This window comes from Asparagus officinalis, chromosome 8 (genome assembly GCF_001876935.1).
Source record: "Asparagus officinalis chromosome 8, Aspof.V1, whole genome shotgun sequence".
Taxonomy (NCBI): Eukaryota; Viridiplantae; Streptophyta; class Magnoliopsida; order Asparagales; family Asparagaceae; genus Asparagus; species Asparagus officinalis.
In genome coordinates this window covers 19139033-19156881 of record NC_033801.1, presented here as the reverse complement: position 1 = coordinate 19156881, position 17849 = coordinate 19139033, and the positions used below count along the sequence as shown (strand labels likewise).

General features: G+C 37.1%; 2 protein-coding genes across 2 annotated transcripts in view; one reads left to right on the top strand and one right to left on the bottom strand.

Annotated features, from left to right (window-relative positions):
• Positions 1-2131, top strand: part of LOC109821980 (protein YLS3-like) — a 3995-nt gene extending 1864 nt beyond the window's left edge. Inside the window, 2 exon segments of the mRNA XM_020388133.1 lie at positions 195-284; positions 1841-2131. Of these exon segments, the coding sequence (XP_020243722.1) occupies positions 195-284; positions 1841-1983 (233 nt within the window). The 3' untranslated portion in view covers positions 1984-2131.
• Positions 2320-17843, bottom strand: LOC109821979 (AT-hook motif nuclear-localized protein 14-like). Its single transcript, XM_020388132.1, has 6 exons — positions 17791-17843; positions 15992-16044; positions 13452-13583; positions 6515-6676; positions 6152-6425; positions 2320-2586 (listed from the first exon to the last, which is right to left on the bottom strand). Exons 2-6 carry the CDS (start codon positions 16007-16009, stop codon positions 2513-2515), a joined length of 660 nt encoding a protein of 219 aa, XP_020243721.1. The 5' UTR covers positions 16010-16044; positions 17791-17843; the 3' UTR covers positions 2320-2512.

Genomic DNA, 17849 nt, shown 5'->3' with positions numbered 1-17849 from the left:
TCTTTTTTTTCCTGAAATTATTATTCTTCTCATAAAGCATACTATAAATTAATGGGTGAAAATACTATAAATTAATAAATAATTTACAAGGATATGTTTGTAGCTGCTATTTCAATAGGAAGATATTTTTATTTTCTTGTATTTTCCTGGAAAATATGGTAACATTTGAGCTGTGGACGTGTGTGGGTTTGCAGAGCTGCTGAAATTACCTCCAAATTCACCAGAAGCACAGATCTTCACCCAACCACAAAAAGCAACGGAAGGGAGCGCCGCCGATAGTACCGGTACTGAACTTAATTTCCTACTGGATTTATGTTATTTTGATCTCTTCTTTCTTAGAATGAGACTTATAATTTTCCCGTATTAGTATACTGTATCTTTCATCATTTTCTATTTATTGGCGCTCTAGATTTCATAATGACCCTGACACATCGGAACAAGCACATTGAAACACTTTACTCTTTCACATTGAAATAATGTTGGGACAAATCCGGGACCCAATAGAGCATGGTCCTAGCAAATAGTAGAGTAAAAAGTAATAAAATGAACACACAGATTTACGTGAAAAATCCCCTAAAATGAATTTGGGGTAAAAATCACGGGTAAGGATAGAAGAACCCACTATGAGAAAAATTTAGGAGTTACAATCTCTCTTTACAATGAGAAACTCTCTCTATTTTTCTCTCTCCCTCTTTTTTTCACTCTTAATTGGAGACACTTGGATGATCTGAACTTAACCCTAGGGAGAGCTATATATATGTGAGTTTGTGGTAGGTGCGCACTGTTGCCACAGTGTTGCTACAATAATATTTAGTGGGTTTGCGGTTTGTGATTACTGTAGCTGATAGGTGTTTACTATTGACAGTAACTTTTCATCAGTCTCCCACTTGAAAATTTAATTGAGTATTAATCATATCTTTACACCATTCTTTCTATCTTGTCATCTTCATGTTGCTCACGTCTCCGACAGACCACAAGAGGATCGACACCAAATAAAATTATTGTAGTGAGTAGGTGTAACTGTTTACTATTGATGGAAGGTTAATGTGTCAACAGAAACGCCTACTCACTATAGGAATCACCAATCACAAATCCACTAAATGTATTGATGGAAAGTTATTGTGTCAACAGTAAGCACCTATCCGCTACAGTAATCACCAACCGCAGACCTACTAAATGTTACTATAGCAACACTGTAGCAACAATGCACACCTACCACAAACTCACCAATATATAGCTCTCCCCAACGTTAAGTTCAGATCATCCTAGTGTCTCCAATGAAGAGTAAAAACAAACTTGTTAGGACAAACCCAGGGCCCAATAGAGCAGGGTCATAACGAATATTAGAGTGAAAAGTAATAAAATGAACACATAAATTTTCATAGAAAACATTCTAAATGAATTTAGGGTAAAAACCACAGGCAAGTATAAGAGAATCCACTATGAGAAAAATTTAGGAGTTACAATCTCTCTTTACAAGAAGAAACTCTCTCTATTTTCCTCTCTTTCTCTCTCCCTCTTTTTTTCCACTCTTAATTAAAGACACTAGAATGATCCGAACTTAACAATGGAGAGAGCTATATATAGGTGAGTTTGAGGTATGTTACTATAGTGTTAATACAATAATATTAGGTGGGTCTACAGTTGGCGATTACGGTAACGGGTAGGTGTTTACTGTTGGCACGGTAACTTTCCATCAAACAATGAACTAGTTCCTTATGCATCACATCAAGTTTGGTATTTTTATTAGGAATCTTGCTTCACGTTTCCAGAAACCACAATTAAATCTTTATGCCCCTTTTCTTAATCTTGCTCATCTTGCTCTCTAATCATGATACAGTTAAAGGCGGCAACCCCACAAGCGCGCACGAAAGCAGTAGTGGCATAACTCATAATTTGGGGAGAGGGCGATGGTTGACAGTGGAGAGAGTTGGTGTGCTCCTATTCTTTGCTAGTGCTGCCTTTTCTGGTCTTTTAACTTGAGGAAAGAAAGAAATGTATTAATGACAACGTGTACTCTTGTTATATTGAGCTCCTCTTCTCCTCTTCTTCACTCTCATTATTGACATCGCTCTCAATTGTATTGTGCGGTCCCTTGTGTGATGAGTATAAAGCATGGGATCTTAGTCTATTGCTTTATTTATATTTAGATCATGGGTTGGTATTATGGGTGTGGGCAGGAGAAAAAGGCAGTTCCTTGATGGCATGAACATGATCTTAGGAAAGCTTGTTAAAGATATATAAGTAGGGAGATCATATCCTCTGCGTGTGAGGAGGCACCCAAAGTTAGGGGAAATGCTAGAAAAAGTGATAATTTCCAACTTTTTCACGGATAATCATGAAAAACATTGTTGAGACTGGAAACATTTTTGTGTCTACATCTAGAGTTTGCATGCAACTTGAAGATGAAACGCGTAGATGCTCGTTCATCGAAAAGATATATAACTGCTGCAATTTTCCCCCGTGATGTAAATAGTTTGTACAGATTTTCAAGAAAGGTCAAGTAAAAAGGCTAATTCCTAAAAGCTACTTCGTCCTCCTCATCTGCAGACAAGCAAGTTCTCCCGTGCTCAGAGCGTGGCCCTCCTGATGGAAAATTAGAAAACATATAATAATGCTAAACAACAATAAATTAAGATAAATTAAAAAGAACATATGCAGTAGGTTCGGATTTGACGCCTTTTCAAGAGTATATACATAACGTACCCTGCAAAGATTAACAAGCTTTAACATAATATGTACTAGGTTCAGAATTAGTGTAAAGACGACGATCAACTAATATTCAAGCACTTTTAACACACAGAAACTAGGCAAGAAATTAAAAAAAATAAAATGATTTTGCTCTTTGGATGTAGACAATATAATATGCTTTAAATTTTCAGCAGTGTCTTGTTAAGTCATAAAACGTGAGCAGAGTACAGTCATTTACTATGTGCATGCCATGTTATGCATTGAAAACTTCTGACAACCACTGGCATTAAAAACTTAACCTTGCCTAGTGAAAACTTTCTTCCAACATCCATGTTTTCTTTTGTATTTCAGTTTACTAGTGATCCCAGTAGGCCAGTACAACAAACCAGATCATGCATTTCTGTGATTTATGCTTGAGATAAAACTCAATGATGCTGGCGTACGTTCGATTAGAAAGCCGATCATGGGCTCATATCCAATCAATACGGGGGGAAGTGGCCTGCCTGGATCAATGGAAGAGTTTTGTTCAGGAAGAAAATCGGTGCGGCGTAAGTCTCATGTCGAATGATAACTGGATATATATAGTATAATAACTTTGGACCAGACGCTCCTTCCTCTTTAAGGCCATGTTAGCATTGAGTATTATTTTAAGTTAATAATCCTTTATCCTTTAAAATAAAATAGTAATGTGTTTGGTTCAAAATTTTAGGAGGGATTAGGTGGGACTACCTACAGACCGGAAAAGACACCATTGTCCCTCAAGTTTCTAAAATTTACCAATGCTCTTCATCTCTAATTCTTACCTCACCGATTTCAATAGTTGGATATGTCTATCAAGTCATAAGTATTTGCATATCAACCCTTCTAAATTTAGATATTTGCTAATACCCTTTTTTTCATGAACACAAAAAAGCAGAAAAGAAAAAAAATTGAAAAGTACGAAAAGAAGTCCTAAAATGAAAATTACAAAGAGACAAAAAGCTCTCTAAAATATAAAAATTACAAACAACCCCCTAAAAATCTAAATCCACCCACACACACACAAAGAAAAGAAAAGAAAAAAAAAATCTAAAAGCCACCTAAAATTCGAAAATTGATTCCTGAAGAAAACGAAAAAAGTACAAACATAACCTTAAGAACTTAAAAAATTACAAATAGCACCCTAAAAAATGAATTGCAAATAACTCTCTAAAAACCTAAAAATTATAAACAGACCCCTAAAAAATACTTAGCTAGTATATAGAAGGGCATTGTAGATACTTAATGTTGTGTTCTAATCTTATATAATGACAAGTTCCTAAATATGACATAAGTATTAAATGTGTTAATATCAAGCTGAACCAAACAAATTAATTAAAAATTTAACTCACCATAGTCCATTAGATTATTGTATCCCTAGACTACAGCGAGTTAAATGAGTCCTGGGATGAACCAAGTACCTAATCCGAACATGGTCTAGAGAGAAATTTGACTCTAATGATTTATGCTGTACATCTTGCTGCACATCAAATGTTTGTCAACCATCAGTTTTATATAACGAACTTATGACGCTTATTTGACACAAGAGATGGGCTATAATTAAAGACACTTATGGCTGAAAAATAGTTTATATTGCTATGTGCAAAAGTGACATCAAAAGATAGTTAATTGGAAGAAAACCACATGCTAAATGGGCCACTTAGGTACAAAAAGAAGACCTATCACCCTACAGTATAGTTTCCTTGAAATGAAAGAGATTGGTTCCGCTAAATTGCTACGAGTACGGGTGTTGTTTGTTAGAACCTATCTCTTGCGTCCAGTCAATTATGTGAGAAAGCTCAATTAGGTGAAGTCAACAGTTGAGCCAAAGAGGAATGGACTTCAACTTAGGTCGATATCAAGTAGAGAGATGCTTTGATATATGGTACATTAAGTTTCAAAACTCCATGATGATTTCAAGCACTGATCCTTCTTTTTGTTTATCAGTTCACAGCAGATCCGTAACAGGCACAGTTATCCTTAGCATGTTTTCCCCTTTTTTCCTGTTTTTTGATGAATGTGTGTGATAGGAATAAAGATAATAGTCTGGACTTGGATCTAGGACCTCCCACAATGCAACCCCAACTCTTCACTACCTGAGCCAGGGCTCAGGAGTTAGCTTAGTGCTTGTTGAGCTTGTTACCAATCGACAAGTGTTTTAGGCCTTGCGAATATATAAGGACTGGCCACCAAGCACTATGCAAGGACAACGATTAGAAAAGATAGTTTTGACTATTTGAACACACTACTCCCTAGCAAATTCTTTTGGAACTATATCCCATTAATTGATTGATTCTAAAAATATACACATACCAGACCAAGAAATATATATGTGCCTAATATGTCTATTTCCTTGGCCCTCATGTTAAGGGATTGATTTAATCAGTTAATATATTTCATCTCAATGCAAAACAGAAGATTGATTCTGTCAAAGTTCTACAAATTCAAACTGAGCCCTTGGTAAAACATTCTTATTTGTGTAGCCTTATTGTTCACTCGTTCTTCGAGAATGAACCTATAGTACCACTATGCATATCATGCCATTCCATTATCCAGAACTAAACGTATTCTACCAATTCACAATCAACATCGAAATGATGGACATCATGGTTTAAAGAAAATTAAAAATCATTTTGTTTCTCCAAATATTTTTGGTTAAATAAAGAACGGATTTTATCACTAAAAGACTGCTACTGCCTCAGTGGCCCTGAGGCCCAGTTTAGGAGGTTAGGAGGGAGGCAGATGAATCCTGACTCAAATAAAACCTCTCATAGAAATTTTCCTGGGTAGTCAACTTGGGGTTGCTTGCCAGTGGGTTGGAAAATCCTGGGTAAATTCAAATCCACAAATCCAGAGTACAGGGTCAAATTAATAGCAAACTCCCAGTCAAGTCATCTCTGCATAAGGATTGAGCCACAGGAAGACCAATCGCAAACACGATGGGATATTCCTCGAGTTAGGGGCAACAGGCAATCTAACACTTGGCACTGTATCAAACATGGAACTTACTGTGTCTTCCTATTTTATGTGTTTTTAGGAATTCGTCATGTATCTGTGTCCATGCAACATAGATTGGGGCCTTAAAAGGTCCCCTCATTTAGTACAGGATCCTCCGTTTTGGTCATACTCCATAAAATTCAGGACTCATAATCAGTTGCAACAAGCTAATGGAGTCATTTGCATCACAAGAAAGTAAACAGCTTAGATACAAGATCTATAAGCATGAGAGCAATTTAGTGACAAATTACTCCATTAGAACCCTAAAGAGCTCTAGTTAATTGCCACAATAAAATAGGTTTCCCAAATTACAGCTCCATTTTTATGCTAGGAATTGTCTTCAAAAAATTCCATGTAAATAAAGCTTAACATAACCTTATGAATCACAAAAAAATCTTTAATTTTATTATTAGTTTTCATCGTAAATTGTAATCAGGATACGCACCTCTCCAGTCAGCAGGCAGTCGTGATGGCGCAATAGACATTCCTTGGGAGTGGAACATGTAACTGTTCCCGTGTCCACCAAAACTTGGATTATCGTCACTTCCTTCACTAGGTGTCATCCTTCCCAATGAATCTTGGAAGGTTCTTAAAGGGGCAGGTGAGGTTGATGTAGATCCAGCTAGCACTGGTGCTGACATTTTGCTTCCTGCATTAACCATGCTCGAAGAAGCACTTGTATTTTTGCCAGGATCAATCAAGAAGGAACCAACAATAACCTGTTTTTTTTCCAATATTTCTTTTAAGACTATAAAGAAGTATAAGTTGAAACATAGAAGCAACAAAGAGCTTGGCGGTTTGACAGCACCTGAACTGGACATGCAGCAATTAGTGGTCCGCCAACTCCACCACCTACAATACGACCATCTTCTCCAGAAATGCATATGTTTAATCTACCATTTACTGTAGATGCACCGCCAGTTTCAATATGCAGAAAAGATCCAGAAAGTGAAATAATGTCAAACCTTCCCTGAAAATTAAAACCACAGAAGGTTTAGAACACCATGATGCAAATAAATGCTTTTAAATAACAGATTCTAGTACATTTAGATGATTTTTAAATGCCATAATTTAAATATCTGAAAATGGTCTACACTGGTTATTACATCCCATGAAGCCCAAGACATTAATATGATCACATTTTCTATAAATCACATTATTTTTAAACAATTATTTGAGACTCAAAACTTCATATGCCGGAAATTCACGACTAAAGTAAAAAGAAAGTGATGATTAAGAATATATACAAAAAATTTAATCTTTAAGGAAAACTTTTCAATAATAATTGTTATTTATTTAATACAAAATTCTGATGCATTAGGAGACAAAAAAATCCTACACTACAAGCAAAGCAAGAAAACCAATGAATCAGATTACTTGGCTTGTCACCGATATACTTATACAGGACCATGATAAACTAATTTGAATGATATGAGGTCCTTCGCTCCCAGATATTTTCGAGATCCCTTTAACCAGAATAGTTATAGTTGAGGAGAATTGGGCTATAAGCTGCAGGGAAATAATTGCTGCAAATAAATCTTTCTTTACCTCTGAAAGACTTATTCTTAAGCAAATCATGTTTTATCACATCCATACCAAGTCTAGCCAAGTCTACTAATGCTTCTAATCCAATTAAACTTTAGACCTATATCTTGTTGTAGTTTCTTGCACGAGTTCATAGTAAAAAACTTGATAACAGGCTGCAAAAGGTTTTTTAATAGCTCGTACCTCCTAATCAAAGTACATTTCTCAAAGGAAGATTGGTTAGTGACTGTTCAATGTTTATGAACTATAACGGAACTCCAAAAATTTATCTGCCTCCCCTCTTTCTCTACTACATTTTTTCTCCCTCAAATGAGCCTTCACAACATAAATTACTAACATAAGGGACCCGAAACATCAAGAGAAAGCAACTTTTGGACATGAATTGGATGCAGCTGATGCAACTTATTGATAAATATAGCTTTAAGACCTGCTTACATAACTAATATATTTTCATATTTTGTACCTTCAGTTAAGCTAATAACATCCTGTCTGTTTGAGCTGCAGGTCAAAAGGCCGTTATGTCAGGCGCCTATCAACTCCAAAACCACCGAAAGAAGCAGCAGCCTTTGTTGATATTTTGAAAGAAAACAAAAGAACGGGCCCCACTGCTACAGTAAAATATTGATATTTTATTGTGCATAGTGTTTTTCCAAAAACTATAAATAGGGCTCCAAATCCTTAAGGAAATCTCATTTTTATTGTGCATAGTGTTTTTCCAAAAACTATAAATAGGGCTCCAAATCCTTAAGGAAATCTCATCCCAAAAACTTCTTCTTATATAGAAGAGTGTGAGAGAAAAAATAGAGAGAGTATCTCCTTAGAAAGAGAGATTGTAACTCCAGAGTTTTCTCCTCATAGTAGATTCTTCTATCCTTACCCGTGGACGTAGGCAATCAAGTGCCGAACCACGTAAATCTGTGTGTCTATCATTTTATCTTTACTTTTGCTTTACTATTGCTGCGACCCTGCTCTATTGGGCCCCGGGTTTGTTCCAACAAGTGGTATCAGAGCCAACTTAGAGTACTTGTATATATCTACTTATCGTATGCTCTGTGGCTGCCACCAACCTCCACATTAGAAAATAAGTTAGGTTATCACTTACCCTTTGGAGGTGACGGGTACTATTCACGGATACGGTTACTGTTCATAAATACAGTACTATTTACGTGAAATAGTAAGAAGTTACTGTTCGTGGTAGAAGCAATGGCGGCGAAGTTCAAGATCGAGAAATTCGACGGGAGTAATTTCTCACTGTGGAAGTTGAAGATAAAGGCTATCTTGAGAAAAGATAATTGCTTGGCGGCGATCGGTGCAAGGCCGGACGACATCACAGATGATAAAAAGTAGAACGAGATGGATGAAAATGCTATTGTAAATCTCCATCTGGCATTAGCAGACGGGGTGCTGTCAAGCATAGAGGAGAAGAAGACAGCAAAGGAGATCTGGGATACTCTAACAAAGCTATATGAGGCGAAATCCATGCACAATAAAATCTTCTTAAAAAGGAGACTTTACACTCTGAGGATGGCGGAATCTACATCGATGACCGACCACATCAACACCCTAAACACACTGTTCTCCCAACTCACAACGTTGGGATATACAGTTGGTGCGAATGAACGTGCAGAACTTCTACTTCAGAGTCTACCTGACTCGTATGATCAACTCATCATCAACCTGACGAACAACGTCCTCACGGACAATCTAGTCTTCGACGATGTTGCAGCCGCTGTTCTGGAGGAAGAAAATCGGCGCAAGAACAAGGAAGACAGGCAGACAAGTTCGCAGCAAGCGGAGGCCTTGTCGGTGACGAGAGGAAGATCAACAGAACGTGGCTCCAGTGGGAGTCATGCCCATGGTAGATCGAAATCACGAAGTAATAAGAATATCAAATGCTACAATTGTGGCAAAAGAGGGCACGTCAAATCGGAGTGTTGGCACAACAAGAAGAGTGGAGATAAAATATCTTCAGAGCCATCAACATCTCAAGGATGCGTTGTCAGCACGTCAGATGATGGTGAAATTCTATTCAGTGGAGCAACCACTGTTGATGAAGGTAGAAAGAAGTTTGCTGATGTCTGGCTTCTAGATTCAGCAGCCTCTTGGCACATGACCTTCCGGAGAGAATGGTTTCACAAATATGAACCTATCTCAGGAGGATCTGTATTCATGGGGAATGATCATGCCTTGGAGATTTGTGGTATTGGTACTATCAAAATCAAAATGTTTGATGGTATAATACGCACTATTCAAGATATGCGACATGTGAAAGGCTTAAAGAAGAATCTATTGTCTTTGGGACAATTAGATGAGCTCGGGTGCAAAACTCATATAGAAAATGGAATCATGAAGATTGTTAGAGGAGCGCTTGTGGTGATAAAAGGAGAAAAGATAACTGTAAATCTGTACATGCTCAAGGGAGAAACCTTGCAGGAAGCTGATTCATGTGTGGCATCAACCAGCCGTGGAGAAGAACAAACCATGATGTGGCATCGCAAACTAGGCCACATGTCAGAACGAGGCTTGAAGATTCTCTCTGATCAGAAGCTGCTTCCTGGACTTAATTCGGTAGCTCTTCCATTCTGCGAGCATTGTGTTACAAGTAAGCAGCATCGACTGAAGTTCAAGACGTCGAGTTCTAGAAGCAAGACAATTCTGGAACTGATTCATTCTGATGTATGGCAAGCACCAGTTACATCCTTGGGAGGAGCAAAGTACTTTGTGTCCTTTATTGATGATTACTCCAGGAGATGTTGGGTGTATCCTATCAAGAAGAAGGCGGATGTGTTCTTAGTTTTTAAAGCCTACAAAGCGCGGGTCGAGCTCTTTTGGCGGCAAACCCGACAACGGATACGGCAGAAGTATATGATGACTTGCCGGATGAAACCCACGAGTTTAACAGTACATCGCACCAACAAGTATGGTAATTATACTTCGATGGTGCTTCGAGGGCAGTTAATGTGGCAATAACATTCCTAGCATTCTGCAAGCAAGAAGGCATCAAAAGACAATTCAGTACGGCTTATACTCCTCAACAAAATAAAGTGACGGAGCGGATGAACAGAACTCTATTGGAAAGAACAAGAGCTATGTTGGCAACTACAAATCTGGATAAAGTCTTTTGGGCGGAAGCAGTAAAAACCGCCTGTTATGTGGTGAATCGATCTCCATCAACTGTAATACAATTGAAGACGCCGATGGAGATGTGGACTGGCAAACCAGCTGATTATTCCAACCTCCATATATTTGGAAGTCCAGTGTACGTAATGTACAATGCCCAAGAAATTACAAAGCTGGATTCAAAATCCAAAAAATACATATTCTTGGAGTATGCTGATGGAGTAAAGGGGTATCGCCTGTGGGATCCCACTACCCGCAAGGTTATCATCAGCAGAGATGTTATCTTTGTAGAGAACCAACTACAAAGTGAAGAGAAAGAAAGCAGTTCGAGGAAGGACTCAGAGACTATAGCTGTTCAGGTAGAAGATTATCCGAATTTTTCTGAAGCAACACCGGAGCATGATGTACAAGAACCGGTCGAGTCCGAGGCTCCAGAAGTTCGAAGGTCAACTCGTGAGAGAAGACCACCGACTTGGCACTCGGAGTATATTACGGAGAGTAATGTTGCATACTGTCTTCTAATAGAAGATGGGGAGCCATCAACTTTTCATGAAGCTATAAATGGCACAGATGCATCTTTGTGGATAGCAGCAATGCAGGAAGAAATTGAAGCTCTCCATAAGAACAAGACTTGGGAACTTGTGTCACTGCCACAAGGAAGAAAGACCATTGGAAACAAATGGGTCTACAAGATCAAGCGAAACGACAATGATCAGGTGGAGTGATATCGTGCTAGATTGGTGGTAAAAGGATATGCTCAGAAATAAGGTATTGATTTTAATAAAATATTTTCTCCTGTAGTTCGACTAACAACAGTCCGAATAGTCCTGGCTATGAGCGCTATATTTGACTTACATCTAGAGCAGCTAGATGTGAAAACAACATTTCTTCATGGAGATCTTGAAGAAGAAATTTACATGCTCCAACCAGAATTCTTCATGGAGATCTTGAAGAAGAAATTTACATGCTCCAACCAGAAGGTTTTGAAGAAAAAGAAAAAGAAAAAAAGAACTTGGTTTGCAGATTGAACAAATCTCTGTACGGTCTAAAGCAGACGCCGAGGTGTTGGTATAAGAGATTTGATTCATTCATCATGAGCCTTGGATACAACAGACTTAATTCAGACCCTTGTGCATATTTCAAGAGGTTTGGTGAAAATAACTTTGTTATCTTATTGTTGTATGTTGACGACATGTTGGTTGCAGGCCCCAACAAAGATCGTATCAAAGAATTAAAGGCTCAGTTGGCTAGGGAATTTGAAATGAAGGATTTAGGATCTGCAAACAAGATTCTAGGGATGCAAATTTACCGAGACAGAATTAATAGGAAGATTTGGCTTTCTCAGAAGAACTATTTGAAGAAAATCTTGCGACGTTTTAACATGCAAGATTGTAAGTCAATTTCTACCCTATTTCCTGTTAATTTTAAGTTATCCTCCAGTATGAGTCCTAGCAGTGAATAAGAGAGGATGGAGATGTCTCGAGTACCGTATGCATCAGCAGTGGGAAGCTTAATGTTCGCGATGATTTGTACAAGACCAGACATTGCACAAGCAGTGGGAGTGGTTAGTCGATACATGACGAATCCTGGTAAAGAGCATTGGAATGCTGTAAAGAGGGGTCTAAGATACATTCAAAGAACCTCAAATGTTGCATTATGTTATGGGGGATCTGATTTTATTGTCAGTGGATATGTTGATTCTGATTATGCAGGTGATCGTGATAATAGCAAATCCACCACAGGTTATGTGTTTGCACTTGCTGGCGGAGCTGTAAGCTGGGTTTCAAAACTGCAGTCAGTTGTGGCTACTTCAACAACAGAAGCAGAGTATGTAGCAGCTACACAAGCTAGTAAAGAAGCGATGTGGTTGAAGATGGTGCTGGAGGAACTCGGCTATGAACAAAAGAAGATTTCTCTATTTTGTGACAGTCAGAGTGCTTTGCATTTGACAAGAAATCCAGCATTTCATTCAAAGACCAAGCACATTCGAGTTCAGTATCACTTCGTTCGTGAGAAAGTGGAAGAAGGAACAGTGGATATGCAGAAAATTCACACCAAAGACAACCTAGCAGATTTTTTGACAAAAACAGTCAATACTAACAAATTCATTTGGTGTCGATCCTCCTGTGGTCTGTCTGAGACGTAAGCAACATGAAGATGGCAAGATAAAAAGAATGGTGTGAAGATATGATTAATACTCAATCAAATCTTCAAGTGGGAGATTGTCATGCGCCTATCAACTCCAAAACCACCGAAAGAAGCAGCAGCCTTTGTTGATATTTTGAAAGAAAACAAAAGAACGGGCCCTACTGCTACAGTAAAATATTGATATTTTATTGTGCATAGTATTTTTTCAAAAACTATAAATAGGGCTCCAAATCCTTAAGGAAATCTCATCCCAGAAATTTCTTCTTATATAGAAAAGTGTGAGAGAAAAAATAGAGAGAGTATCTCCTTAAAAAGAGAGATTGTAACTCCAGAGTTTTCTCCTCATAGTAGATTCTTCTATCCTTGCCCGTGGACATAGGCAATCAAGTGCCGAACCACGTAAATCTGTGTGTCTATCATTTTATCTCTACTTTTGCTTTACTATTGCTGCGACCCTACTCTATTGGGCCCCGGGTTTGTCCCAACACGTTAGCCATCTCCAACCAATATCCATGGATTCAAGCAATCCAGTCAGGCATTTTTCTAAATGCTAAGGGCTTTTGAATTGTAGCAAATGAAAATGTGTGGAACCCAACATTTTGTGATTCTCTTCAGAAGAAATATATTTTGAATCCCTGGAGTGAAGCACACCAACTTTCCAATGTTTCATGTTACGCAAAGTTCTATGCGATGCTGAAGCGATTGAGATTAATTAAAAAAAGCTGTTTTCACTTACTCTTTTTATAGTATATTTCCTGTAGAAGAATAGGTACAGAGAGAGCACTCAAACTTATTATCTTCTTAGAAGAAGAACACTACTCACATGTTTCCCAATACGAAGGGAAAATGGCTGGATATTGAAGATGAGACGCTATATAAGAAAGGTGAAACATAACGCCATTTGAGCTGCGTATAATTAACATGATAATTACCTCATATGCCACATTGACCCCTACCACGGCTGGTTGGCAAAGCAACACATCAGAAATTGAACCAGAGGCTGAGAGAATGCAAACTGCCCGCTTGTGTTGTTGGACAAATGACATAACGTTCCGTGCCACATCCTTTTTGAATGATAAGAGTACAGATGATCACAAAAGAGATCACAGCAAACTATAATTAGGAATACTCGAAAAGTAGCAAAGGGAAGTCACAAAGTCTTTATCTATATACTTATAGCCAAACACACATCCTCTTTGTATAAAATGCAACTTCAAAATATTTACTATGTTAAAGCATTGAATTCTTCTTGATTTTCAGGAGCTTAATTTATCATATAACCGATAATATAACAGTTAGTTTGGCAAGTTCCAGCAGGGTGCTTCATAAACAAGATGCACGGAGGCCACTATTTATGAGATGCAATTTAAATTGTTCTAAGACTTTAAATTCCAAGCCTAGCCTGCTTTTGGGCAGCAAATCCTGTTATAAACATGCAGGCCAGTATAAATAATGGTATCCTGTTCCACCTTGATTCTTTCACCTTATAGTTTCCATCATAAGTTACTGTAATTCTCACTGCAACGTTTGTTGTGTTCACCCTTCATCTAAAAATTTTCATCTGGGATGATTTTTTTTGTAAGATTGCTGCTTTTTGCATCATATTAAAGTACGTATCATGTGGCCTGTCTTTCCTGTAGGTAGGCCAGCTAGACATTTGGTACCAATTCTTAGTGGTTTCAACTGAGTTGATGGTCAAGATACAAAATGATGATCATTTCTTCTTCGAAGCTTTGATCAGCAGAGGAGCCGATTTTTAATTGCAAAGACTTTGATGTTAATTATGAGCCAGTAGTAAAAAGAATCAAATAACTAATAATATAAATCATTCAACAAAGAAATTTGGAGGGTTGCTCATTTCAATGAGCTTAGCTGCAGAACCATAAAGGTAGCTTGACTCCTTTTCTTGTCCATGTTTTCCTTGGACAGGAATTTGGCAGAGAGAGACTTCAGGTTAATGACTGACCAGTTGGTCATAATTGTCATAGAATTCACAGAGTTTCTCTATATGAAGCTGAGCTCCATACTTAACCTTCATATTGATAGGAAAAGACTGGCTGGTTTTTTCGAAAGGGTCTGGTATTAGAGAGAAATACTGATAATCAAGAGATAAGACAAAAGGAAAAAAACAGCTCGGGGTGAGTGAACCTGATGTACCAGATCAAGGAAAGCAGGATAGTTTTTAAACCATGAAAGAAAAGAAGAAGAAGAAGAGGAGGAGGAGAAGAAAAAGGAAGAAGAAAGAAGAGTCGAAAAATTTGACTGTCAGCTATAGTATTACATTCAGGAATATAATAGGAATCTACAGTCGATTATGGTACACATTCTGGTACACTATGAAGCTCATGCTTCAACAAGGATATGTAGATTAGCATGTTGGCTAATATAAAATAGGGTAAATTACACTAAACTCTCAAGAACTTTTAGCATTTTGCAGTAAACCCTAATAACTTTCAAAAGTGCACTAAACCCCAATAACTTATGTGTTTTGCAGAAAATCACCAATTAGTTTCTATGTTTTACAGATAACTCTTATACATTAGAACCAAAAAACAACATAAAAAGGCATTTTGAATTTATTGGGGATTCAGTGTAATTTACCCAAAAGATATTTGGGGGCCATCTGCAAAAGTTATTGGGGGTCTAGTGCGATTTTGAAAATTATTGGGAATTTACTACAAAATGCTAAAAGTTCTTGGGGGTTTAGTGTAAATTACCCTATAAAATACTTCCTTAACAATCAATATCATTTAATACTTCCCTTTGACATTACAACTCTGTGAATGTAAACGATAACACAAAGTTAGTCGTTAGACAGCAAAGCATTAATAAATCAACAAACCGGATAAAATTCATGCTACAATATATTAACCATTACAGGTGTTCATTTCAATTTTCAACATAATCGTTTTGTAAACCGGGAAACTTTGTTTGGCCTTTAAAAGCTTCTTGTGTTCACCTTGTATTTGGCATATATTATAGAATTTCTTCTTGCCAAATAATGTTAATGTCAACAGAATGGATTATCAACTAGTGAAAGTTTGCATTAGAATGGCTTCTCTAAACAGAAATTTGCTTTGAATCGCCAGATTGGTTTACACCACTGAAGGTTTCATATCAAGTTGTAGTATAGCATTGTCTCTTATGACTCTTCTACCACCGTCAAAGCTCCAGATGGTTGTTGAGCATAGGCTCACAACTTCATTATTCTCAAACTTTGAACTGCTCACAGAGAATGAGGATATACTAAAAGAGGAAGTCAGTTCTGAGGATAACTTTGAAATAGAGACTGCATTCCAGAATACACAATGCTGCACGAAATGATTGCACTTGTGCATATTGTAATTAGGATCAGGCATGACTAACTACATAACAGAAACAATGTCACTTATTTGCTTTAATTGAACGAGAACTCTTATATTAATAAAGGTTTGTGAAATCATAAATTTCAAAGAGAAGCAAAAGGCCAGACCTCTCCAGCAGCAACCATAATGACATGTGGTGTAAATCCTTTCCCTGCATTCCCTGCATTAAGCAAAAAGACTGAAGAACCAAAAACATATGCTACCTATCAATTTTCTGCAAAGTAGATAAAATAAGAGTAAGATTGACTTTCAGGAATCAGATTTCTCTCCCTAATATGGAATGTTCTGATATATAATATGAGTCTATCCACAAGCACCAAAAATAAAAGAGAAAGTTGCTTATTATACACAAAATTGGAAAGCCCCTCACAGCAATCATGTTTACATTACTACAAAACACAGAATATATACAAAATTATGATTTATTTTGAACAAGGTCTCAATCTGAGTACACGTGAGAGAAGAACACACGATAGAGTAAATTATAACACACGAACAGTAGACCTAGCCCCAGCTACTTCGTGTCAGATTATACAAATGGACAAATTTTACCTCAGACTGCAAGAAAAATGGATGGACATTTGAGTTAAACTAACTCCTTCACAAGCATAAGACAAAGAGAAATGTGTGCTAGAATTCTCGAAAATGTTACTACTTAACCAGTGATATATCCACATTGTGAAGATCTATTTCTTCTGTTTATTCATTGCATAAGCATCCAAACAGAGGCAGAGCAAGGATTTTCTTCTCTTTTTTTCTTTCTTGGCAAATTTGAGAATGCATAATAAATTTTCACATATGCTAGTAGGTGAAAGAAAAAAACTATAAGCATTTTCACAGTTCTACTATTAAATGCAAAAACTACACGAAAATTGAAACTCCAATTCCTTATTCGACTTGAAATTCAAAAGAAAAAAAAGGAAAATGTAATGTGCGTAGACATATAGTTTTTTAATTAAAATAGTAGTCTTTCAAATCTTTTAAGTAATTTGAATTAGTCCTGCTAGTTATTCGCTGGTTGAAATTGAGGAAATATTGCAACATCTTCAATATTTTTAGGTGCAAGAATGGTGTTAACTATATGCATTCAAATCCAAACCACAAAAAATCTTCACTGGAGCATAAATTGTAAAAAAAAAACATGCAACATTTGACTTATGTCCACTAGTTTGGAACCTATTGGTGGATTTTGATGTTAATTTTGGTTGATTTGGTAATTCGGCAATTATCCGACCCTGGTTAACCATTGTCCAATCATCGTCAACAATTTAGTCGGTAAATATGACAAAGAGACTAATTTTAAAACACTTCAAAGATTTGGGGGACTAATTTCAAAGTATGAAGATTTGGTAAACTAGTTCAAATATGAAAGATTTGGGGGACTAATTTTAAGTAAGAAAGATTTGGAACTAATTTCAAATGTGAAAGATTTGGGTGACTAATTTCAAATATGAAACATTTGGATAGCTAATTTCAAATATGAATGATTTGGGGGTACTTATATGGAAAGACCCCATATACCTAATATAAATATGAAGTATGTTTGTTGGGGGTGATGGCCACCCCCTAGCTCCGCAGGTGCTTCTAAAATCAACATCTGACAGATAAAATAAATAACTAACATTTAAAAAATTGCTAAAACGAGAAAATTTAGGCTACAAAATCACCTAAACCCAACGCAGAGTCATATACTATTCAATTTTATAGTAGTTGCACATTCTCATAGACTTTGGAGTATCACAAGCCTGTAAAATCACCAACCTAAAATCCCTGGATATTGCTAAAAAGGCCATGGTGTTGAGATCAGCACTTTATGACTTAAAATGGATACCAAATTTTCGCGATACTAATCGATCTACGAAAAATAAGCAAACGGAAGAAGATCAAGAATCGAGAGAGGGCTGACCAAGAGCCGGGGGCTGGGGTTTCTTGGAGGAGTGGGAGTTCAACTGATCCTTCTTGCTT

What these genes read in the sequence shown, in the direction of transcription:
- LOC109821979 (XM_020388132.1), bottom strand. An exon ending in GGGTCAATGTGGCATATGAG is followed by an intron (nt 6,677 to 13,451) that starts GTAATTATCATG and finishes TTTAATTTTCAG; the next exon opens with GGAAGGTTTGACATTATTTC. An exon ending in ACTGCCTGCTGACTGGAGAG is followed by an intron (nt 2,587 to 6,151) that starts GTGCGTATCCTG and finishes ATTTTCCATCAG; the next exon opens with GAGGGCCACGCTCTGAGCAC.